The 26,046-nt window shown below is 43.8% G+C and overlaps 1 protein-coding gene across 3 annotated transcripts; it reads left to right on the top strand.

The window, feature by feature from the left end:
• The first annotated feature begins 969 nt into the window (after positions 1 to 969).
• Positions 970 to 25,786, top strand: MOGAT1 (monoacylglycerol O-acyltransferase 1). 3 transcript variants are annotated; one of them, XM_082319912.1, is made up of 6 exons: positions 970 to 1,117; positions 11,532 to 11,710; positions 12,139 to 12,340; positions 15,064 to 15,238; positions 18,770 to 18,969; positions 22,106 to 25,786. In XM_082319912.1, the coding sequence occupies exons 1-6, from the start codon at positions 1,024 to 1,026 to the stop codon at positions 22,258 to 22,260; spliced, it is 1,005 nt and encodes a 334-aa protein (XP_082176038.1). In that variant the 5' UTR covers positions 970 to 1,023; the 3' UTR covers positions 22,261 to 25,786. The 3 variants fall into 3 exon arrangements, with proteins under 3 accessions (XP_082176038.1, XP_082176037.1, XP_082176036.1); XM_082319911.1 differs by lacking the exon at positions 970 to 1,117 and adding an exon at positions 10,284 to 10,654 and having other exon boundaries at positions 11,535 to 11,710; XM_082319910.1 differs by lacking the exon at positions 970 to 1,117 and adding an exon at positions 10,284 to 10,654.
• The last annotated feature ends 260 nt before the right edge of the window (positions 25,787 to 26,046 follow it).

Below are 26,046 nucleotides of genomic sequence, written 5' to 3'. Positions count from 1 at the left end.
AGCCCCCGCGCCCTGACAGCGGCGTCCCTTGGCGTGAGGCGGGCGGGGCGAGCGGCGGGAGGGGCGGCCCGGCCCGGCCGCGGCGGCGCCGGCACCAGCGCGCGTGGAACGGCGAGGCGCGGCGCCTTCCCGCTGTCCCGGCGGCGACACGGCTGCGACCGGACAGCGCTTTTGCAAGTTTGGGGGTGGGGTTATTTTTTTCCATACTGGATTTTTTAATTGACGGCACCGGCCGCTGGCCCCCGGTTACGCGCCGGGGCGCGCGGGGGCTGCGCGCGTGCTGGGGCAGGTAGGGACGAGGGAGTCGGAGCCGAACGCCGCGGGAACGCGGAGTCCCCGGCCGCCGCCCACGAGCTCTGTCGTGACAGGCGCCCCCAGCGCGAGGCCGCGCGGGGGCTGGGGACGCGGCAGAGCGGCGTCGGCCGCTCCGAGGGGAAGAACGCGGCTCTGGCGCGTCCCTGCGAGGCGCGTTCCCGCCGCAGCACCGGGCTCCTCAGGCTGGCGGCTCGGACCAATAAAGCCGCGGTGCCGCCCCGCCGGTGCCTGATGTCGTTTATTTGGGCCGGGGGCCGGCGCGGCGTGGGGCGGCTCGCAGCGAGGCCGGGGCCGCGCTGTGGGAGCCGCGTCGGGCGCCGCTGCGGCACGGGGGGTGCAGCGGCGGTCCGAGGGGCGCCGGCCGCAGCCTCCCCCGAGCCGGTGCCCGCTCCTGGTGCCGGATCAGGTTTCCCGCGGCCGGGGCGGGGCGCGGGGGGGGGGGGGGGGGGAAGGTGCCCGGGGCCGGCTGCGCCGGGGCGGCCGCCTCCCCGTCCCCGCCTGCTGGGGCCGGGCCGGGGCCCCGCTGCCGCGCCGCGGCCGTGGGCAGCGCCGGCGGCGGGAGGGGGCGCGTCCCTGCGCCACAGGCCGGGGGCCGGGGCCGCGGCTGCCGGCGGCAGAGCGGCGCGGCGGCGGGCAGGTGCGGTGGGCCGGGACGGGGGCCGGGGCCGGCGAGTCCGCGCCTCGCCGCGCTGCTCTCCCGCCGTCAGCATGAAGGTCGAGTTTGCCCCCATCAACATCCCCCTAAAGAGGAGGATCCAGACGGTCGCCGTGCTGCAGTGGATCTTCTCCTTCCTCCTGCTGGGTAACAGCCTCCCTCCTCCCTGCCCTTGCCCCGGAGGGAACAGGGAAAGAGTCGGCTCTCGCCTTAACCGGCGTCACCCGTGGGCATCGGTCTGTGCCGGCCCGGGGCTCCAGGTGGGAGGAGAGGCGGCCGGGTGGCGAGCGGCTCCCCGGCTGTCCCCGGGCAGGCAAGAGCCTCGCTCCTCTGGGCTTGGGCCTCCTCTTCCCTGAAGGCTTCGGGGGGCTGTTTCTCTGGTTTGGGGGTCTATTTCTTTCTGTGGGTTCTCTTTCAAATACGATCTTAAAAAGCTAGTGACTGCGTCTTCTCATTGAGATGCCCACTACGTTTCTGGTAACTAACAACTCTTTCTTGAACGTGAGCATAAAGGCTGGTACATGACTAATGCTGTTTTCATTACTGATTTTGTAAAATAACTTCATATATACTGTAATTCAATAAAGCTCTCATTTAACTAGGTGCCGAAAATTAATAAGGATTGACAGTGAACTGGCTTAAACGCAGCCACTTCTGTAAATTTATGAAAAACGTCCTCACTTGCTTTAAGAAAGTGTTCCCAACAATTTTACTTGGTAAACTTTTTCCACTGATTATTCCTCTATAGTGAATTTTCCAAATACCTTAATAGACTCCTATCACTCAACATCTATTCACAGCAGCAGATCTTACTCTCATGGGTAGATCTTGAACTTGATAAAATGAGTCAGTTGATAAGGTAAGCTAAGACTTATCTCTCTGGGACCAGATCCATGGATTGTGTAAACCGACAAGCAGGTATTGAATAGTCTGTGTGAAACAAAACTGTTCCGAGGTGTAGAGCGACTGTCTGCCTCTGCGTTACTGGAAATAATGGAACGTGTTACAGTTGTCTATGCTTTAGGATTTAAAAGGAGAAAAGGAACGCGCGCATATCTTCTGTGTGTATCTTGCAAATACAGTGTCATTTAGATGGTGGTCTGATGTCTTTCAGACAATTTTTGTTAGCCTACACATAAAAGATTTGGGTTATGTGGGGGAAGCATGGAGGGTATGAAGCACCTTCACAGATTTATCCTTAGCACTTGGCTGTTTATGTTACTTCTAAATTACATGTGGTTGGACTATAAGCAGTTCATGTTTGTGGCTACATTGTAAATAGCCTGTGCTTTTAATTTTCTGTAATTGAATTAGATCTTGGCATATCCCATTATTGCAGTGTAATGCAGTGGAAGTTCAGTGGCAGCGGAAGGAACCAGTTTTTATCCTAGCCTGGTTGGTAACAATGCTGCTCCAGAAAATCACGTCCTTCTGTGCTTACTAGAAGTGACTGGGCTGCAGAAAATCCACTCTTGCTGGAGTTCAGTGGGAGAAATACGCAGCTGTCTTCTGCAGCTGGCCCTGCCCGGGAATAAACGTCAAGGAAAATCAACAAGGAAGTGGGCTTATGGGTGGTTACGTTGAACATAGTGAGTGCACATGATCATGAAAAAACCTGTTTGCAAGAATGCTCGAATTTTGGTGAACAAATTGATTCTAATATTAATAATCTGCTTCTGCTTTCATGGGGACGTTTATCTTTAGAGCTCTCCAAGGTGACCTTGCCATTTTGTAGGTGTACCCTTTCAGTCATAGGACAGTCGGAGCGATCTGGCCAAGAAGTTCCACTTAGCTTCAGGAAAATTCAGATGGCTGAAGCCTAAATGACTTAAAGAAGTGAAAAATGGGTTGGTTTCTGACATTCTGGATTGCCATTGTGTCTGGATTTTGCAGCCGTTCTTTTGTCTGCTGAGCAGACAAAGTGCGGAAACATTGTTTGCTTGTAAGCTCTTGAATTCAAAAGTGACACTTTCAAATCATGCAGGGGATGCCCCAGTACAAGTGAAATACTTTGTGAACTCATCACAGGATAGGTTGGAGGTGTCATTTGGGGGTTGGTGTGTGGCTGGAACTAGTTTATACCAAGCAAGGTCTTCTGTAGATTCAGTCTTTCTTATGTAAAAGTACCTGCATGTGAAAACATGAACAGGTAACACCATACGATAACTAATGATTCATTTCATAGATACAGCGATTCTGTTTAGGGCAGTGAATAAATAGGGTACTGGCTTAGTTCCTAAGGTTGTCCATCTAGGTATGTGGTGAGGTGCCATAGCTTAATAAAAGGGACTGATAGGACTAACAGATAAAGTAAGATAACTCTAAAAATTAGCGCCCTGAAAGAAAAAAGCTGAATTGAATAATGATATCCTTTAAATCTGGGAAGTGGTGTGTGAAAACATGATTTGGCACACAGAGTCAGCCATAAGGGGAACGTGAGTCTATTACAACTTGGAATCCGTAATGTGACTTTGATAGAAGACTCTGAAATTCAGGCACTGGTTTTATCTTCCTGGCTGAGACCCTTAAGAGTAGCTGAATTTAATGTAAAAAGCACATTGTGTTGGTCTTTGCCCCTTGCTTTCCAGGGGCTCTCCTTGCTTTGTTGTAATGCTGCATGGTTTTCTGAGACCGTGGAATTGATGATTGAAAATGCCCTCTTGCTTGTGTGACTAAAGGCTACTCACAGGTTGGCCTGAAATACATATATGCAATAGTCGTTGAAGACTGTGAATCTCATCACCACTTGTAGAAAGAGCGAATCAGTTAACAAATACTGAACAAACAGCTGCAGTACAAACAAGAAAGTTTTGCTTCTTTGCACAGCATACTAGTTTGGGCTGGGTCTGCACTGCAGATACATTGCCTCTGCTGTAGAGCGTAGGCAGAATAAACATGCCTCTGCCTCAAAAAAGCTGTACAGATGTGCACAGAATTTCATTACATACAAAAGGAACCTCTTTAAAATTCCGGGTGTAAGTTCCTGTGCTTCCCTGCTCTGCACTGCAAGCTGCCAAAGTTCGCCCTCAAACAGAAAAGACGAGTTTTCATTGTAGCAGTGGTTCTTCTGTTAGTTATCCAGGGGCATGACACCAGAAGTAAAAATAAGTTCTTGAAATACTGTGCTCGGTATCTAAGAGCTTCTGGATTAGATGAAAGAAATGCCCATCTAACAGTTTCCCCACCATGTGCCAGCTGAAACTGCCATATGGTTTCCTATCTTAGGTGCTCTTAAGTGCAGCAGGCTAAAATAGTTTAGGTAAAGTTCCATGAAAAAGAAAAGTGTTTTGAATGGGCTTCCTTCTTTTAAAAGAAGAGTGGTATGAGCCTGGAGTCTAGAAAACTAAAGCTATGAAAACTGAAAAGCAGGAAATGCTAAAATGATGCTGTTTCTTGCCGTATTAAGCAGAAATCCAAAACAGCTTCAGGCTGAAGCGTAATTTCAAGTCGTTAGTGTTTCACTGCTGAAACAGCAAATAGATGAAGTTTTGCAATTTCAGAGTACCTGCTTTGGAAAAAAAGCTGAAACAGACAATTTTGATAGATGTAGTTTTATGCCTGTAATTACTGTTATTAGAGGTTCATCGGCTTGGCCAGGGGCTGACAGTCCTGGGGCAGGTCTGGCCCCATTCCGATGCGCCTGCATCGTGTCCGCCTCTGAAGCTGTGTGCAGATACCTGCTTGTGGTCTCTCTGTGCCGTTGTCCAGCCCAACCCCAGGCAGCAAGTCACCTGGAGAAATGAAATCTCTGAGCCTGTGAGTGCTGCTGGACCGACAGCAGCCGAGAGCAAAGAGGTTACCTCACTCCCATTTTTGCACTGTAGCTTTCATGGTACATATACACAAAAGAAATTGTCACCGTCAATGAATGCAATGGATGTCCCTGGTGTTTAGCATGAAATCTTTGTTTTTAAGCTTGGAAATATTTTTCTTAAGAAATTTGACTGAATTAATTTTGCTGCAGTTAATAGTATGCCTGATATCCTTTTGTTAGGAACCAGTGTAGGTTTTTGGTTTCTCGTACAGTAACTGAGTAGCGATTTACCCTTGTAAGTGGTAAATGTAAATGTATGTAAGTGTGCTGCAGGGGTGAGCTGCGTGCCTCCGTACTGCACATCTGTGAGTGAGGGTCAGTTTGTATCAGGAGGTGATCAGTACCCAGGCAGGAGGCAGATCAAAGGGTTCTTTTAAAGGCAAAACAATTTAAACGAAGAAAAATCAATGAGATTTGCTTTGCAGGTGCTTTAGCCTTTTGTTTTTCTTTCTCTCTAATGTACACAAATCAAATTACAGCATTTTGGAGAAAGTAAAGCTAGGAGGTGAGTCGGTGAGCTTCTCCTGCCAACTTCTGTGCATGTGATGTGAAAAGGGACAGTGGAATTTGAGCGTGTACAAAATCAAATGCAGAACTAGGTAACCTGGGTGGAGTGGTGGTGTCTTGGTCCAGACAATGAGAGATGGAAATGAGAGAGAGTTTAACCCTATGATAAGCATACCAGGATTTTGTTTTGAGACAAGGTGGTGGTAGGGGAGAATGGTGCATCTTCTATGGCTCACTTTCTAGGTCCAGTAGTGGCATGCTGGTCTTCTCCTTATGGGGGACCTAGGAAGTGACGGTTGTGCATGCACCCCTGTGTTTATTTGCAAAATACTTAATAATACGAAATCAGTACATAATAAAAGGTATACTTTAATAGGCATGAAGCCACAAAACAATATGCTAAAGACATTGGTGTATATTAAAGTACATCCTGTTCCTAGTGATTAAACATCTGTGCATGTAGCGTGAAGCACTCTGTTAATTGAACTTGGCTGGAGACAGTTTTGAGTTGTAGATCTGGCTTCCCCAAAGGAATAGAAATGATGAAACATTTGCCACAGAGTGCGATATTGCTGCTGGAATAATAAGTGACTTATGTGTTGAGAAAGCAGGTGTCAGTGTAATGTGCTAAAGTAAAAAATAACCTTTTCCCCAAACGTGTCGTGATGTTTTGTTATCTGGTGGTGATTTAATTCATCAGCTGTAGCTGCCTAACTAAAATAGTCTCATTCTTCCTCAAAGCCTTTTTTAAAAAACTCTCTTTTGACACCTAAGAAAACTCAGCTGAGCTCTATGAGCCTTTCCTAGCAAGCTGGCTGGTATTGCTACTTGGTTTTGTCAGTCTGTCAGCTTATTGCTGGCCCATGGGTAGGGAGTGATGTGTGATCACAGAGAATAACAGGGTGCTTACTGATGCTTGACTGACTAGTATTTCTAGGAATGCTGCCTCTGTTACCTACATCTTAGGGAGGGAATTTAACCATGTCTCTGTATATTTGTTTGTATCCCTCGAGAATAAAAAGAGAAAAATGGCTATGCTGCGTCAAGTCAGAGACCCTGGCTGGGCAACCTGTATGTCAACATAACTGATAGTGGATGCCTAAGGAGAAATAAAACAAACAGGAAATATGTAGACGAAATTTGGCATGCTGTCTTGGGATTTGGTAATTAGTAACTCAGGGGATTTACTGTATCTAGGCCACTCTATCTACAAGTCAATAGTGCCTAACGCTCCATATCTCTAGTTTATCAGTATTTGCCAGTGGAAGGTCTGCTTGCTTGGGAACTGGAACCAAATTCCAGAGTAAACAAGCCTCCAAACCTTGGTATCTGGGGGTTTGTGTTTGCTATCATAGTAGTGTTGAAATACAGCTCCCTTGGTAGGAATGCTCAAATATTCTTGTGACTGGGGCTCCCAGTTGTGACCGGTAAACTGACAAAGGACCTCCACTACAGGAGACTGATACATAGTCAACAAACACTGACCTCCTTACCACCTCAGTCCTGGAGATGGCTACCAAATTCTTGTGGAGTTCGACAATTTTCCAGTGCAGTTAGTTTAAATAAATTCCCAGCTTGTTCTTTGCCATGGGTAAAAAGTGGAAGCAAGTTCCTGTGTTTCTGGTGGAAATCTGTATATTGACATAATTGCACAGACTAGTAGGCTCTAAACAGGATAGTACTAACATTATGACTCCATTTTTTAAAAAGAGACTTTCTATGTAAAAGCTGCAGAGGCATGAACTTGCTTATTGTTGCCTTGGCAGGTTGCCTCCTCTCAGGTGTTGCCTGTTGTCTCAGATCTTCCTTTGGTGGGACTGCTGGAGTCCATTTGCTGTATGTGTTATTTCATTTAAATTGCTATCCCTTTCTTTACAATTTATAAATAATTTAGAAAGTATTTCCAGAAATTAAGGCTGATTTTTAAATTTTTCTTTTCCCCAATGAAAGAATCCACTAAGCAGGGAAAACCATTTTTAAATGCCAAAATCAACATACCAGCGGTACCTTGAGGGTTAATAGAGAAGGGCGAATGTTCACTAGGGATGAAAACATCACTCTGCAGTTCTCCTTGTGTGTTCCCTCCAATGTTCTGTTCCTCAGGCACCCAGCTTGGAGGCATTGCTGCTCCGAAGACTACAGGTAAGGAGAGAACTGTTCTGTTCTAGGTACATCAACGTGGTTGTTGAAGAATATGCCATCTTTCATTTTGTTTCCCCTGTGGCCACAGATGTAAGAAATGAGCTTTTCACCTTGCTTTATGTATTGGTATGCACGTGTATTCATAAAGCCCAGAGAAGTACAGTATTAAAAATCACACCTCTACCTGTGTATTCACTAGAATGGCAGTGGGATAAAAATGTCCTGTTTATCACGTCCTTTGTGGGATGAGGTTCAAATCGCTGAACTCTGAAAGTCTCCAGCTCATTTAAGACATAGCAGCACAATGTGTTTAGAGAAAGGTTTGCTAAGGGCAGGTGGGAAACAGCAGGAACCGGCTCGTAGTTCAGACCTGTCTGAGTTGTCAAGCGGTCCGGAGGCCTGGGTGCGAGCTGCTCTGCATGGCTTTGTGGGGGTACTATGGAGAGCCTGTAGTGCTGGTTGGGTTGAGATGAGTACCCTGGCCACCTGGGATACACCTGCACTGGCCAGACATGGTCTGTGACTGCTCTGAGAGTAATGGGAGGCTTTTCTTCTAGTGGACAATCTTAGACTTGGTGGCCGTCACGATAGATACTACTCAAACATTTTTGACTCTTTAGTAACTGCAAATGCATTCGGAGCTTCCAGTTGCTGGGATGACCTGTATTTCCCCACCCAATGTGCTGGTTTCCTACTTCCTATCTCTGTGGTATTTAACTATTTTATGAATTTGGTGCCTACAGCTGCAAACTTAGAGCCTACTTAATGAGTGAAGCATCAGGTGTTCAAACATCATTGGGCAGGATGGCTGCCCGTGCTGCTGGCTAACACTATACATAATATCTGTCATCCATTTCCTGCAGCCAATGAGTGTCCACATGTTGTAAATGGGGAAACGAAGGAAAAGGGATGTAAAGTCTCACCAGTGTTGGCTGGCAAACGGGATGTTCAGAGTCCCATGGCACTGATTTGTCTTTTAATCCATATTGTTGCCCTCTTTCCCCGCTGTTCCAATACACCACAGAGATATTTTCAAAGCTTTAATTCAAGTTTAAGCAAAAACATTATGCTTTCAGTGTACACTGGAACTACATCCAAGGAGGCAATGATATAGTAAAGTGCCGAATACCAAGTTACTCACCTTTTGCCTGGAGTTTGTTTATGGATTTAGGTAACGTGGTTGCCATTTATTTACTCACTGTCTTCTCTGAAGGAGAAAACACTGGTTTTGTGTTTATAGGCTCATTGGTTTTGAGTCATCAGTGTTTAACTCATCTTGCAGGCTGTTAATGCATTGAAATAATAAGGAGGTATGGTAAAAGGAATTTGCTTTGCCTGTCTCATTGTGAATGCAATAATAAATCGGCTTTGTCCAACAAGATGCTGAGCTCCCCTTAGGAAGTGCTGACAGCGTACTTATCTCCCCATACCTTAGATGCACGCAAGAACGTGTTCTAGCTAGAGCAAAACAGTGAGCGTGTTGATCCCATGTGTGTTTGTCTGCACAGTATTAAACAGTGCTATCTGGCACTTAACCGCTGCTGATTTAATTAGCTCTCACAGAAAGGATGCTTTGATCCAAAGCACCTTTCAGCTGTTTGGCTAGCAAACTGATAGTAAAAAGCCTTGTGATTCTGTACGGAGCCAAAAGTCCTTCTGAAAGGAAGGGTAGGAAATATAAATACTTACCAAGTTTTGCATAACAACTTGAAATTAATCAATTTATGGCAATTAAAAAAGCTTCTCATTCAAACTTAGACCGTGAACCTTGGCATCCTGTCCAGATTAGCATTCCTAGAAATTTCTATCATTTCAGGATCTCTTCTTCAAAGAACAGGTAATGACTTTTCCTCAAAATATTTCTGTGCCCCATTTTGAAGTGTTGCTGGTGTGGGATTCCCAGTGAGTTCTCCCTCCAGAGCAGTGAGTTCTCCCTCCAGAGCAGTGAGTTCTCCCTCCAGAGCAGTGAGTTCTCCCTCCAGAGCAGTGAGTTCTCCCTCCAGAGTGTCATCTTTCACCTGTGTAACTCATCCTGCATTAACGATGTTCCCTAGAACTCGTTGCAGCTTTTGGGAGTTTTCCACATTGACTTTGGAGGTCTGTGGCCTCAGGTAGCTGCGGTATTTTTCTAGAGCTCTTACTGAGGTGTTTCTCTGGGCAAGACCAGGGTTGCCTGTTTAAGCAGCAAGCAATGAGCTTCTGTACTGATGGTACTGAAGAATGGAGTATCCTTCAAAACAGTAGACTTGATCCTGCTTCTGGTTTTGTTTCTGGATGTTCCCTTCTCCCTTCCTCGGAGCAATTGCAATTCCTTATTTTTCTGCTTATTCCCTGCCAGAAATGGGAATGTTCATCCTTTTCTTTCCAACTCAATCTAACCAGCAGCTTTGCTTGCTCTGTCTGCTTCTGGATTCTGCAGTAGATCTCAGTTACCCCATGACAATATATCCATTTCTACTCTGAAGGCACAGTCAAACTAGGCACAAGGGCAAGTTGGCAGAAGTTCAGAAAAAATAAGTATTCAGGTTGGAGGAAACACAAGAGTGCCCACAGGCCAAGTTAAGCTCTGAATTTCAGCAGCTCGAAACCTGCTTGGTATAGGGAATCTGCTGTGAATTTTCAATGTCCAAGTAATCTCTCTCTTGAATGAAGCTGATCTTAACTAGGACGAGTGGTTTTTACTGTTGGTCCATCTGCTTATTTCGAAGTTTTCAGTTCTGGTAATGTTTACTTTGTGTTAGCCAAATTATTGCCTGATGTACTTCTGTTATATATTTTTTTTTTACTCTGCTCTATTTACTTATGTGTTTAGCTCTATGTGTTTCACTGGTGTAACTCCTCTAGGACATGCCCTCATGAAAGCCAGTCAATCGTGGGACATACAAAGTACTACTTCTGCTTTGTAAAATATCACAGAAAACCACCTGTTTCATACAACTCTGCCTGTTGAGACTTCCAGTGAGGACTGGGTCCTGTTTTGCTTGCCATTGTATAAATACATGATGCTAAAGCCCTGGCTCCCTTGCAAACCTGGAATTCAGCAGATGCTGAATTACTCTGATCCGTGAGCCTGATGCATTTTGTTCACAAGACGTCAGAGCAAGCAGGCTGCTGCAGGGTGTACGACAGGGCGGAGAGCAGCAGGTACTGCTCTTCAGCCAACTCCGTCCGTGGCCGCTTGAGTTGCTGCAAGAGTGCAAAATTCTGCAAGTCCTACAAAGGTAATGTTTCCGTAGGAAGTTTCCCTGAATAATTATTTCAGGGTTGAGCCCCAAAGTAACATATTCTGTTTAATGAAACAACTTTTTCTGGCTTTTTGAATTGTGTATAATATACTTCCTATGTATTGTTATTGTGTTAGGGTGTTACAGTTCTTATTAACCTGGGTCTGAAAGGATCAGGACTTAAAACTGCTGTTGTGTTCCCATAGCAATGGTGAGTTTCCACTTACAGTGACATGTTTAGAGGCTGAAATGGAACCTCTTAATGTTTTGGTCTTGTCTAGTGCATCTCCTTGGCCAGTCACAGAGCACTTTTCACAGGGAGTAGAACTACCATCCCTATTTTATAGGAAGAAAAATTAAGAAACACTAAGGGAAAATGATTGCCTGACACCACTCCCATTAGAAAAGAGATCCTGCTGTGGCCCCCTTTCCCCTCTTTCCTTCCCTAGCTCTCCTCCCTTCTCACTCATTGGAGCATCACATCTTTGTTAGCTCTTGCTGCCTCCTTTTATTCTGCCTTAGGTAAACCAGATGCTCTCTAGCAAACATTAGTGTTCACCCTCACCATGGGGAGAAGACAAGTGTGTTGGTTCTTGGCTTATGCTTTTGTTTTACTAAAATAAACCAGCATCATCTTAGGCTTATTCGTCCAGTTGTGCAGTAGAGAAAGAAATGTAGACTGAGGTGATACACCCTTGTACGTGTTTCACCCTCAGTGTAACAACATTCACACAATGTAGAATAAGCTAACTTCAATTTGTATGCATTTTGAGTAGCATCCGTAATAAAAAATATCGGGGCTGCGAATTCAAGGTCTTAAAAGGAGGCAGGCGTGATTAATGCTTGCTATGGTTTCCTTTTTTGTCTTTTGTAGCAGAGGTTTGCTGTGGATTCTTTGTGATCCTGATCCTGGGCAAGTTCTGGTTCCTCGCTGTTCTGTACCTGCTTTGGCTCTACCTCGACTGGGAAACGCCATGTACAGGGGGCAGACGATCCCAGTGGGTCAGAAACTGGACTGTTTGGAAGTACTTTAGGGAATACTTTCCTATTCACGTGAGTAAAAGGTTTCTCACAGAACCGTAAGCATTGGAACAGAGACAGCTTGAATAGCTATGAGTGCGGACAAATGTCTAAGACTCATCTTTGGTAAAATTCTAATACTTCCTCCAGGGTGAACTTAACTTCTTTTTAGAACATGGGAAGTCTGAGATTTAGTGACAAAAAGGGGCATGGGCTGATTTTCTACTTGGACTGTTGGGTCACAGGATAGTGCCTCAGCACAGTACATGCTAGACATGGTATCTTGAGACACATCTATTTAAACTTTGTTCAGCTGTAAAAGGGGACAGTAGTTTAAAGTGCTCAGAAGGAAATCAATTGTCATCAGTTCTGTGTCGTGTCAATGTGCAATCTCCATACTTGTTTTTGAGAATCCTTCTGAGGTGAGTATTATAATATCCTCCACTGTCTCTGTTTTTCAGCTTATAAAAACTTCAGATCTGAATCCAAATCACAACTACTTACTTGGCTTTCACCCTCATGGGGTCCTGGTAGCTGGAGCCTTTGGAAACTTTTGCACCGGTCCGAGTTTCAAAAATTTATTTCCTGGGCTTACTCCATATCTTCATATCATGCCCATCTGGTTCAGCTGTCCCTTCTTCAGAGAATACATAATGAGTGCTGGTAGGTAAAAGCAGAATGTCTCAGCTGTTGCTCCGTATTATAGCTTCTGCTTCAAATGTAGGGTCTGTTCATGTACCTATAAATGGTGAGTAATTTCACTTCAGAAGGATCAACATTGATGCTAAATTAAACCTCTGTTTTGTGATGAACTGTTGTTGCAAAACAATTTGAAAGGTTTTAATAATAGTTTTGTTAAACTATATCACTGAAAAAAAAAAAACCTATATCTGAAAAAAATTGCTGTTTTTCCTTTGAACTATGAGACAGCAGTATTGAGTACCAGTTATTTTCAAGAAGGGCATATTAATTTATAATATTATTTAGTCATTGCACAGACACTTGTAAAACAAATTGAAGATAATCTCTTACCTGAAAGGCTTAAAGTCCTACTTATTACAAATATCTTTCTAGTCAGAAGTTAATTACCTACTTCTGAGTGAGGTCCCATATTGCAAATTTGTGTAATTTTAATGGAGATGTAAACTCTAAAGACAGGAACTCTTTTTCCCTCTGTTCTGAGCAGCACTTGTCATAAAGAGGTGATATTCATGACTGGTACTGCAGTAATAAAAGATAAAAATAACAAGCAATAAAGTTTGGGGAACAGAAGAACGTGTAATGAAATCAGGACTAGTGTTCCCCCACAGTGGTTTAATACAGAAATTACTTGACTTAGATTCGTTTAACTAGAGCATTTGAGTAAGTACAGTCTGGTGCACAAGACTGGGTTGGGGAGACAGAGATCTAGCTCTTATTCCTGACTGCAACACAGAAGCTGTGATTTCAGATAAGCTATGCAACTGCTCCATTCGTAAAAACATGCCTAGGATGTTGTTCAGATAAATATCAGAATTGCATATCCACGCATATACTTCAACATGCTAGAGAATGCCCTTCCATGCAAATGTTATTTCTGAGGATGTTCTTTCAGGCTTGTAAAGTTAAGGGATTGGCAGTGGTGGAAGATGGCATTTTTAAACATTGCCTAGCCTGGAAGTCAGCTTTACCCGTTTTTGGCATCTTGACCCATAGGAACAAATACTTACCTGCTAGATGAGAAGCAACTTGCGTAAAAAGCATGCTAAAGAATAACCAGCATTGTAGCTCCTTTTTCACAGGTATGTAGCTGATAAACCAGAGGGAACCTTCTGTATAATGCAGGTTATCAGTCAAATAATAAAAAACTTGCAAAATCTTCCATGTACTGAAAGACATGCTCCTAGCACGTTGTTTCATCTCCTAGTCTTTTGTTCCCCGCCTCTGAGGCCTGCCACGCTGCAGCTGTCGTCATCGGGAAGAGCAGTGCCAGCATTACCGAGCCGCTGTGCGAGCGAGCGGGGAGCAGTGCCCTGCGCCCAGGCTGACATCTCTGCTTCAGCAGGGAGATAAATTTGTCCTGGGGAAGGACAGTGGCTCTTGCTTTCTCTTCCAGAGAAAATGCGGGCCGACTGGTGAATGAGCATCACTCAAATTATTTGTGTCTCAGGTCAGCTGCATTTTTTAGAGTAACAGTGACTGAAGACATATATGGCAAATGGAAATAGCTTTTTACTGAGGTCTCTGAACTTGCTCCAGGAACACGCAATTTCTCTTGGTGGCCAGTTCTCGAAACTACATCACGATCATCTTGCCTTTCTTGTGAGATTTTTATAATCCACGTTGTAATGTCCCTAATGGGAAAAAAAGAAAGTGGGTAACAGGAGATGAAGTATTTGCTTGGCATCCAAAAGGACATGCTTTGATACTAGCCCTGTAAAAAACAAAACAAACAAAAAACCCTACACAAAAAACAAAAAACAAAACAAATAAAAAAACCCAACCCCCCCGAAAAACACCACCACAAACTAGACTTGATCTCTAGATTGTCATTTAGACTATGTTAATTCAACACAATGTAATTAAACGTGGCCTCTGGGTAAATACTACCACTATGAGCCTTTGAAGTAAAACTTGGGGCACAAAGGAACTCTGGAGGGGTCAGATGCATATCTGTTAGAAAGGGGATTTTCCAAAGCACCAAGTTCAGGGCAAGGTCTAAGTCGATGTTAAAGGCTTGTACAGCAGCGTGCCTTTGATTGGAAGTGTTAGGATCAGGAAGGCTTCATATATTCTGCTGTTTTAGCCTAAATAGATTGATGAGTGCCAGGTCCTGGTTACTAGAGAATGAGCTGATGTATTGGGAATGGTACAAGCAAGGCTTTTTCTGCTTCTTCTGATGCTGTTGTGCCATTGCCTTAGATGGAACTGCTGCTTTATAGCTTTGAAAAGAACGAAGGGGATCAGCTTGGCACCGTAGATCCATGTTTGAGTTAACAAGTCCTCTATTCATTCTGTTAAACCCTCTGTGCCTCTGTTTATATGCACCTGCTCTATGGCTTTAGCTGCTGCCTCTCAACAGTATCTGCTGCCATTCAACTCTCTTGTTCTTGGGCACAAAACCTCTCTGAGGGGGAGTTAAGTTGGCGGAAGAGCACACTCTTCCCTGAGGATCTCACAATTCGAGTGGTAGGCAAACAGCATTTAGTTAATCAGTGTGAAATCAAAGGACTTACTTAAGACCCAATCTGTTGCAGAGTGAGGGGGTTGAACCCAAATCTTTGAACCCTGTCCTATGCTGTAATCATTTTGAAACATCGTTTCGATATTTTAAAATATTTCTTAAATTCCACTGTACTTGTACATGAAGATCTAATGAGTCACTCTTAAAATGTTTGCTCCTGAAGGAATGGTTTCTGCATCCAAGGAGAGTGTCTCTTACGTGCTGAATAATAAAGGAGGCGGCCACGCGTCTGTTATCGTGATCGGAGGAGCAGAGGAATCTCTGAATGCACATCCTGGAAGTTTAACTTTGAACATCCTCAAGAGGAAGGGCTTTATTAAAATGGCCTTAAAACATGGGTAGGTTTCCCATCTGGGCTGCTGTAGTAAGCATGCTTTGAATACAGATTGATTCTTAAATATAGTTCATATTGTATATAGTAAACTCATATAATTGGAATTTGAAAGAGTTACTTGTCTAAGACCGTGCAGATGTCTGGTATAGGAGCCAGTCCATCCACCTAGATCTGATCTGAGAGTGTTGAAAACTCCCTTTGACTTTCATAATTTGCAAGCAGTAGGTGTTATTAGCATATCTTGGTGTTTTGTTTCAGTTGTTTTTTGCACTTGCAAAGAGTAATGATTATGAAACAATATTAGTAAACCTTGGCTGTTATTGCTGAGTGGAGCAGACATTCTGTTTCCTGTTCTGTCAATTGAAGTTATATTAAGATAGCATTTTCTTATCATTTTAAGCAAACAAACAAAATATTAGAAATCTAGGCCCTGTTTTAATAACTCACTGAAAATTGTGGTGTAGGAAGATTTGTTTTCACCTTTATTCTAAAGACTTTCTTTTGAAGATTGTTATTTGAAAAAGGACATTTCTGGGAATTTTTGGTGAAAATCTCAAGAAAAACTAGCTTACTTTTTACTATCAAACAGCCATCAGTGTGTAACTAAACAGAGATGGTATTAATATCTTTTGAGTGATTTACACAGTATAAGCTATTGTGTTTGTGCTGGACTGGTCTAGATGTCTTGTATACTAGAAATATTGGAACCAATGACTTGTTCCTGCTAAGCTTTCTGAACAGCTCCCAGAATTATATATTGACATGCGAAGTAATGAGAAAGAAATATTAGTCTTGAGAAATCTGTAACAGTTTTTTAAGCTATTAACTGGAAAAAAGGTGATCTCTCAGAAGAAGAGCTCTCTTTTCACACAGAATGCTAAGGTCCATTTTTTCTAGAAACTATTCTGTGTCAAAATATTCCAAGAGGGTTTCTTATATGTATCACTACAAGGCTCATAAAGGACCTGTTCTCCAATAGAAAGTAACATTTTAGTCTAATCTGTACCCAGAAACATCACTTGTGTATTTAAATTAGGACCTTAGTGCCTAAATGAGTCTTTGCTCAATTTCTGCTCAACTGCTGATTAGTAGGATCCTAAACACTATCAGTAGCTTTTATTTTTTTAACCATAAAGTCTAGAAGAATATTTAGGTGCCTTTTTTTTGAGCATGTCCATAAATGTCTGATCTGCCAGATCAAAGGTTGGTGTTTATCTCTCATCTAAACTGATTTGGACTGAGAAACTAGATACACCTGTGCCTCTCATGGCCTTGGTTTCAAAAGCATCCCCAAAACACAACAACAAGATCAGGACACTTAGAAAACACAGGAATGGCCACTTCTTTCCTTATGATGTCCTTCGTTTCAAATGACGGTCCTCCTCTTTAAGAAAGAGCCTTGGTTGTCTAGAGCCCGCCACTCGGGTGGTAATGCCTGTCTCTGCCCGAGTGACTTGCAACCTACCCCACACACAGGGTCACCTTAACCACCAGGCTACAAGTCATTCTGGATCTGGGCACTGGCAAGAAAAACCGCTTCTACGTGAAGCGTAGGAATCCTGACTTCATTTCTATACAGTAGGGTAATGGGACAGTAGGACAGCATGACTAGCCATTACAGCTCTTGCAGCACTGTTGGCAGTCCTGAGCTCTTGTCCAAAGACTCTGCATCCAGTAATTGCTTCTGGTTTTAACATTTTGTTTCTAACAATTAACAAAATGTGAAATAAGCTTCTGACTCACGCAGAAATGAAAGGGTGAGGGAGGCTTGCGGGAAGCAGATGAGAAGAGCCACCTGCCATCAGTGCCTGCGTATGTTTCTGGTGCTTTTGATCTGCAGGATCAAATACGAAGAGAGGAAGGGGCAATGCAGAGACCAGGGGCAATGCAGAGACCTGTGCTCTCTGGCCCTGGCTCCTGTACTGCCAGCACAGAGAAGCTGTGGTTCCTCAGCTAGGAACTTGTCAAATGTGGTCTGAATATGTCAACAGAAGTCCTCTGCACTGCTGGAAAAGACATTTTGGTCTGAGGCAGTACATTTATCTGATATGAAGTGAAGAAATCCTAAATATATCAAACAAATGATGAATCAGCTAACTTAGCTTTAGTTTCACAATCCTAAGTTACTTATTTCTCTGTCTTAACCTCCTACGGAGCATCTTGCAAAAGCCTTTACCAGATTAAAACAAATCCTGCAGTCTCAGGATGCTATTGCACCACAAGATGTTCCTGTTTGTCTTAGTGTTGTAGTAAAAAGTGGAGTATTTACACAGCCACAGGCTTTCCGATGTTTCCTTGACAGGTGTCTGGGTGATACGTGCTCTATTTGAGAAAGGACCTTTGAGCAGACACCAGTCAGAATAGTGAGTGGCAATGATAGTCTTTGGGCGTCCTCAGGCTTGAGAAGCTGTAGACACAGTACTTTCCAGCCAGCTCTGTCCTCAGTGCATCCTCCTCAGGCGTTCAGAGCTCTGCACTAATTAATCCCGACAACATTATAGCAATGCTGCTATTTTACAGAAAGGTTTTTCTTAAAGATAGTGTGGGCTGAATGGAGCTAAGATATAGAAGCTAAGACTTAAGTAAAGCAAATAAAACACCTCTCTGTCCTTCAGAGATTGCTTAGGTTTACCCTGCTCTTTTTTCTTTAAACTGTGTAAAATACTATTTAATGAAACAGCATTAATAAAAAAGCATACTGCAGTCAAGATTTTAAATATAGTGGTGTTTTTGCTGGTTAGAGACAACTGCACTGATTCCATCAGCCTAAGTAGTTTGTCCAGGAGCTGGTCAGTGCCTTTCCTCCCAAGCCAATTCATGACCTGAATGAGAATTCATTAGGCTGTGCAGGCGCCAAAGTGAGTGAGTATAATTTCTGTGGGTAGAATTTGACCTCTGGTAATAATGGATTAAGGCTAGTGTTTTCAAAGAAGTCTGGAGGAAGCAGGATTTCACTGGGAATTGGACAGCAGAGAAACTTGGCATTGCAGCCATGACTGTTAGGATGTCTGGTTTTTATCACAGTTTTTGTGCTGAAACCAAGTGCGTGCATTACTCGGGTCAAAAGGCAGAGGAAAGCCAAGATCTGTTTTTGACGCCACCCAGCTGGGAGCATTATAAGGTTAGCAGTGAGGCTTCTTTGCTTGCCAAGGGAGAAAATGCAGTGGAATGAGGGTGGACGTGCTGAAATAGTGGTGGATAAGATCATAATCATAATTATTATATATACAATTATTCATTTTTATGATTATAAACAGTCATAAAAAGTTGCGAGGGGTAGCAACCAGCTAAATACTGCCCAAAAGCTAGTTGCTAGTTATATACCAATGACTTTTTTTTTTTTTTTTTTTTTTTTAAACCCAAAAAACCCACAGCAGCTGTGTATCAGAAGACTTGAATGCCTGTTGCTGATGAAGTCTAGAGCTGCCAAAGCTCTCTGTGCTGGTTATTGTGAAACTACTTCCACACTGCTGATGTGAACTGCAGTGCAAGTGCAGGCTGATGTGGGATTCTCAGTGTGTTCATTGTTTTACAGGGCTCATCTGGTCCCAGTATTTTCCTTTGGTGAAAATGAACTATTCAAGCAAGTTGCAAACCCTAAAGGTTCATGGCTCAGAAACGTACAGGAGAAGTTGCAAAAGATAATGGGCTTTGCTTTACCGCTATTTCATGCTCGAGGAGTATTTCAATACAGTTTTGGCTTAATACCTTACAGGCAACCTATTCATACTGTTGGTAAGTTCCCTGTGCCTTTTCTAATGTTTTTGCAAATGTTTAAAAATGCGTAAGTGTGCTACTAATATCTGTGTAAATTTATAGATCTGTTCTAACAGAAACAATTGGTTACTCTGCATCTAAAGCAAGTACATGAGGTTTAAAATAAATATTTCCTTTTTCTTTTTTTTAATTTCTGTCCTTCCCCGATTAAAAGAGGGGATTCTTTTTTCCCTTTCCCCTTTCTGTCCCAGGTCAAATCTTATTCTTCATTCGCAGTTATTCACAGGCTTCTATCCTCAGCAATCCTCAAGGAAACCCAAGGGGTTGTCCAGTCCATACCTGAGGACTGCCACAGCGCTGCAGCTGTTGCTGTGGATTGTGGATGCTGCAGTTATTTTGTAAGATGCCCAGCACCTTCATTTCTTAGCCTTGCAGAGAAGTAGCAGTTGGGTGTTTCAGCTGATGCACAGCCACCAGAGCAAGGCTACTGGAAGGAGCTGGTGCAGTCCTGACCCAGTGCTCATCGGGACAGGGGAGACGCGGAGGAGGGAAGGGAGAGGGCCCCTTGCGGCAGCTCTGCCGCATCCCTTCAGCAGGCTGCTGCTTAGATGGCATTGCAGCTCCCTAGGGTGTTTCCTTCCCTTTTGGTTTTTTTTCCCCCATGGAAAGATCCACTCATGTTTAATTGAGAGCATGCGTGCCGTGTTGACAGGCAGTTTGGAAGAGGGTTTTTTTCCCAAAAGCTTTCATCCCTGGTCATCTACTCTCACTGGAGTGTAGGACTGAATGTCTTTTGATTTTCAATGGCTTTAACTAATGCTATTGACAGCCACACCTTTAAAAAAAGTTGTGCTGGGCGTCATGCGAAGGGAATAGCTGGCTGTCTGTATATTTTGGATAAACCATTTTTAGACAAGATTCTGAGCTGACTGAACTAATGAAGCCTATTTCCGTGGAAAAGTAAATTGAGCTTTTCTGGTATTCCACAAGGGACATTTGAGAAGGCCCTCCCTTTAATGGAGGGATGATTTGATTTTAGTACGGATCAAAAGAAAATGTTTAAGACAAAAACGTAGTGCTCTCTACGTTAAATTTCATGCAGCTCTGTATCTTACCAGCGCACATAGTTAAATGTTTTAGAGAAGATTTATTTTTAAAGCCCACATTGTGCACAGGTAGGCTAAAAATGTCACTTATTTTAAAGCCAAAAAGTTTTCAAAGCATGGGAATGAGAGCAATGTATTTTTTGCAGTTTTTCCTTGGGCTGATGACATTGAGACTGTTCTGAAGTTTAAAACGTCTTTGACTTTGAGGCTAATCTTCACCACTGTAATATTTACTGCAAGGACAAAGGCGGTCCATGGCTACAGCATGGGAGTGCTTCAAATCAGCAAGACCAGAGTCTTGCAACAGAATTTGTTGTATGATCTCAAGAAATCCCTTACCTTTGGTGTCTCTGTTTCCTCATGTTTGAAAACTATCACCATGTCCCTGCATTCCTGGCGGGGCGGGTCTCGATATGGCTCAACACAGCTTTGAAAGTGTTAGCTCAGCTCTTGAAAGCTGCAGGGTCATGTTGAGCTCCACCCGAGCCGGTTAGCCATGTTGACAACATGGCCGGGTATCGGCGAGTTTCCTCCTGGTTCAGAAGCCATGGTTCCTAAAGCAAGGAGATGCAATTCAGCAAAACCAAGGTCTGTGAAGTCTGAGTGTTTTGTGCTTGACGAGTGAAGTATTTTTGTTTTTCCTGAAAATTACTACTGCTTTTCAGAAATAGAATCAACTCAAAATATCAAATTAAGAAGGTTGCTTAAAGCTGCACCGAAAATTGGAGAGATGAGTGTAGTTTCCAATTCCACAAGAAATCTCCACACTTAAGAGACTGCTGCAGAAGGGCTTGGGGGTTGTTTGGTGTTTCCAGTCATGCTTTTGGAAATCCTGTATTGGCTGTATATTGATTTCACGCCCCCTAAGGTATTGCTCAATCCAGGGCTGGGTTCCCACCCCTAGCCACGTAAAGTCTGAATTTCAGCACCGTCTAGGGCCCGAGAGCTGTTGGCAGCTGAAGTGGTAGCCGGAAAATGCAGAATCAGCCCTTTTGGGGTTCTGATTAGACTTCCCTTCCCTTTAGTCAACACCATCCAATTTGAAGTGGCAACATCTGTGGAAAGGGATTCTCAGGTGCCTTTGTAAAAGCTCCTCGTGGGTGCTTTTAATGCTCTGCTTTTCTACAGACTTCCTCTGTAATCTTGGTTGGGTCTATTAAGCTCCCAATGCCTCCAGTGCAAGAACAGCTGTTAAAATCTGTATTGATTGAACAACACAAGGAAGACTGAGATCATGGGGAAACTTCTCTTAGCATATTGCAGGCTTTTTAGCTGTAGCTTTTTGCAGAGGAGGAGGCTGCCCTCTGGACTTCCGTGGAATTACCTCCCATGCTCCCTTTTGCTCTCGCTCCAACAGAGCAGGTAACAGGCTTTGCACGGTGCCTGGAGAACATTTCGCTTGGAATGATATCTGTGGGCAATGGACGGTTCAGAGACACCTTACAGGATTTGGGGGTTTTGCGTGCTACCACTCCCTAGGCTGAGGTAGCCAACAACATTTCTGGTGCTGGTGCAGCGATACCCGTTTTGAATAAAATGGAAGCTATCTATATTTCTTCCAGTCCTGTTCATGTAGCTGTGTGGATGAGGGCACCACTGTCCTCTTAGGCATGTCCCTCACATTGGATACCTTTACTATTCAGATCAGAACAGAAGACGGTGAGAAGGTACATTTTTTTAAATGCTATTTTGAACTTGCGGAGTACTACTGCGATAGCAAGACAGCACACAGCTCGTAGGATTGTATGTTGAAATGTAAACTGCTCCTTCAAGTTAGAGCTTAACCCCCTTCTCATTTGCTCTTGCTGCCACACTGAAATGATGCAGGTTTTAAATTCATTTCATCAGCACTTGAGCAAAAGGAAGTGGAGAACCAGAGCCAGGGCTCGGGTTTTTGAAAGGCAAGATCAGGCCCCAGGGTAAGAGAATTGTGCTGTGATTCTGCCGCCTCGCTGGGAGCTGTGGTGGAGCTGTTAGAGGAGGGAGGGCAGTTCTACTTAAAAAGAGATGTCAGTGAAGCTAATGCTGCTCTTGTGTTTGATTTACAGTGGGAAGCCCCATCCCTGTAAAACAGAACTTGAACCCCACCACTGAAGAGATTGAACAGCTACATGCATTGTATCTACAGAAACTAAGAAAATTATTTGAAGAACACAAAAGAAATTATGGGATCCCTGAGCATAAGTCTCTCATCTTCGAGTAGCAAATTACAATTTGTAACTCCAAATCTTGTGGAAAAAAACAGTGTATGCTGAAAGATGTCTTTCTTGCAATCTGTATTTCGCAATCTGTAATTATGCTTGTGTAAGGAATAATTTTAAGAAGGGATTATTAGATGATTTATTGATTTTTATCTTACTGTTGGGGAAAAAAAATATCCTTAGGGTGTGAGCCTCGAAGCCAGTGCTGTTTTGAGTTGTCCTTTTAGGTTCGTCCGTACCAGAAATGCTAGTGAGAGACTCCACACAGGTGTTCTTACCACTGTGGTAAGAATCATAGCTTGAGCAGAGGAAATCGCCCCAGCACAAGATCACAAGCAGGAAAAGTATAAACCCGAGAAGTCTTTGACTAAAAGTTGAGAGACTCTACCAGCATGTATCAAACATGGCTTCAGGTTGTTCTCTGAATATCAGAAAATGCTGCTGCTCTTCCATAGAAATGAAGGTGTGTGTTTTCAGCAGATGGCTATTATAAGCCATTTACATGTGAATTTAAGAATAAATAGGAGCTTTCTGCCCTGAACAGGATATCGGCAAAAGTGGTTTGTCCAAGTTATGGAGCAGAGCAAACCCTGTTTGGAGGAGAAGAGTGTGTTGAGTTTTCTGTGTGCACCTATATGCTGGGTGGTGGGAAGCACTGAATGATGTGACTTTCTTGGACAAGCTGTGCTTTGGATCATCAGTTTGGAAGATGAAGCAGCTTTGTTTGGTAGTTCCAGCCTCAGAGGAGATTGCAGGCACAGGACAGGAGAAGCGTACCGAGGAAGTTAGTGAACTTTGCATCTTGTGCAAATTAAAAATTATCATATGCCAAGCACTTCCACAGACGGAAGGGGAGCCCAGTTTGTTCAGTCTAGTTCTGAAACTTCACCAAGGAAAGCGTACTTGATACATGCCTTTTTCTTCCCTGCTGATAGACGTGGGGAAGTATGTGGAAAGCTGTGCTGCAGCGTGACACAGCTGTAATTGCCAAGGCAGTGTGAGGACAGCTCTAGAGTGCAGCAGGTTAAGAGGATGCTTCGTATACAAATCAGGTGCCTAAGTTTGAGAGAAGGTTTATCCTAAATGTGGATATCCATTTAAGAAAAGAAAAAAAAACTTAGCTAAACTCTTTTTTAGTGAAAATGCCTAAGTGTTAGAGATGATGGTGTGTGAAGAGAATTATAGTATATTATTGAATTTTTTATGAAATAAATCCTTGTATTTGTAAATGCTTTCTATCTGCACATGGACTTTGCAGGTCTGGTTTTATTGAAGTGTTTGGTTTGCTTTAAGCAGTTTTGGTGCCTGAATGTGACATCAGTTAGCTACTCTGAGAGGACATGCACAGGCTTGTCAGGCAGCCTGGGGCATCTGCAGCCGGGTCAGTTCAGCACTGGGGTGCTCCAGCAATAGCAGCACTGGCTCCACAAAGGCACTGGACACATGGTGTGCTTGCTGGCTGGAGTCTCCTTAGAAGAAATGCAGTTGGGACTTTGAGAAGTTAAAACTCTGGAAAGATCTTAGCAAGATGAAGGTGTTTAAAGAAAAGAGTGGAAATATCTCGACTCCTATGGAGTGGACTCCTAATGAACCAAAGCTGAATAACTATTTGCTGGACAGGGTGGATGTATGTTGATCCAATGTGCTCCAAAAAAACCTCCAGCAACAAGTTGGTTTCCTTAGGAGGGCTGTTCCTTCTAGTGCCTATCTGTCATTCAGATATGACCAGCACTGAGCCAGTGAATTCTGCTCTTGCTTTCTCTAGGACAACAGATGTCTTTCTGGGAGCCAGGGCTGGAAGTCACGATGCCTGAAGAAGTAGCCCCCTCTTCCCTGGCAGACTGCTGTCAGTGTGCCCACAATTCACCTCTACTGTACTTGAGCTTTCTTGGTGCCATGTGTGCTTGCCCCCCCTTCCCATGCTTTTGCTACCTGATGATCACTGTGGTGTAGACGTCTTACTTCCTCACTCTCTGTCCATCTTCCCCTGGGTTAAGATCTTGAAAGGACTGTGTATGCGTACAAAATATTGAGTGGTGGCTTATCATTCAGCAGAAATGGGTTTTAGGAGCAGGGCTTGAGAAGAGGAAGCACTGTGACTGTGCATGTTTAACACGAGCTTAAGATAAGCATTGTTTCAGCTCTTGGAAGGGCATGTGTCTAGGGAGGTCAAACATAGCAGGTTTGATACTTGGGAAGAGGTCTCTAGGGTCCTGGGGATTGTAGTAAGTGATGAGCCCTGAGTGGTCATTTTTGCTTAGGCAGCTGTGTGAAATTTCCTTTGGATTTGCTTTTTTTTTTTTGCTGCCTGCCCTGATGACTAGTGCTGATTATTCATAAAGAATTTGGAGTCTGTGTCAGACTGTTCTCTCCTAGATCACCTGCTCTAATGAGATATTTCCTCTCATTCTCAGTCTGCTCTTTTCCCATTACCTTAATGATATAGAAGCTCAGGATGTAAATTTAAAAGCATTAGCATTGGGTTGAGGATGGGAAGTAACAATGGACTGCTGTTGATCAAAGTAGCCAAAACTTCTAGGGAATATGTGGATACCGATTTTGGGGCAATATCTGGTCCAGAGGGCACCCTACAAAGAGGCTTACCTCTAAATACCATGAGAAAATTATTTGTGGGCTCTGGATACCATCCATAACTGGCACAGTTAGAACAAGTAGGGATTGTGTTACTCTGACTACTGAAATTTTCATTGCTTTGTAACACAGGAAGATGGAGGAAAAAAAGTAAACAAGATCCCCAAGCTACTTAAATATACATTATTGCTCAATAACTCCTGCATTTTGCTTTTGATGGTCCTTCCAAACTAACTTTTATTAACAAATTGTCTAGTGTATCTAGGACTATTTTAAAATAGTCCTATCAGTCTCTAAACCTGATAGGCATGGTGTGATCTAATATATTTACCTCTGTTAGTAGGTGGATTTGTAAAACAGCCCTGGAAGCTGTAGACACGTTGTGGCTAGTGCAGGCAGCAATCCTACCATTGCTGCAGCCACGGGGAGGCTTCCCATGTTTGTTAGAGCAAGCAGCAACGCAGTCTTCGGTTGCAGTTTGTGCTTGACGTGCAAGAGCAAGCCGCTAGTAGGAATGGTTGTGCCCCCTTCCCCCAGCTGTGATTAGAAGAATCGGGTAGTGCTCAGATTTCTGGTGGGATGTCCACACTTACTGGGGCCTGCTTGGTGGCGTGTTTCTCTTTGTGCCTTTTAATGACACAGGTAATCCCAGGGAAGCTAGTCATCTATCGACAAGATGGACACTGCCTCTATACCGTGCAAACACTGCCTCCCCAGTGTGCTCAAGATGACGGTGCCTACCTGTTCCCTTGTGGGTGAACATCTCTCTGCCAAATTTTGTTTACAGAAAGTCAAGCCTCAAGAATTTTTACTTTGTGAACTACAAAGCATATTTTACACTTTGTAACTTTTTATGGTACCTGTAAAATATGAATGTCAGTTGTTTCAATGATTGCTGTGGCAAGGAGGTGTGAGATAATAAAGGTTTGTACCAAAGTGTGCTTGTGTTGACTGGAATTCAAATATGCATCCGTGCTGTTGGGTAAGGCCTTCATCCCTTGGACCTTAGGGGCCTGACTGAACTCAAGAGGTCATCTTGGACTAGCTATAAGGCTGTGGTCATAACATGCTGAGAAGTCAGGGGGGCGGGGAAGATGGGTAGATTTCTCATTGCAGTCTCCTGAGGGATCAGCAGAAGCCAGGTTCCTGCTGGCAGTCCCAGGGGTCTGAGGACGAGGTGATCCATGGCAGGGAAG

This window comes from Platalea leucorodia (assembly GCF_965183815.1).
Source record: "Platalea leucorodia genome assembly, chromosome: 8".
In the NCBI taxonomy this organism is placed as follows: domain Eukaryota; kingdom Metazoa; phylum Chordata; class Aves; order Pelecaniformes; family Threskiornithidae; genus Platalea; species Platalea leucorodia.
The sequence above is the reverse complement of the archived record's forward strand: the minus strand, read 5'-3'. Positions and strand labels throughout refer to the sequence as shown.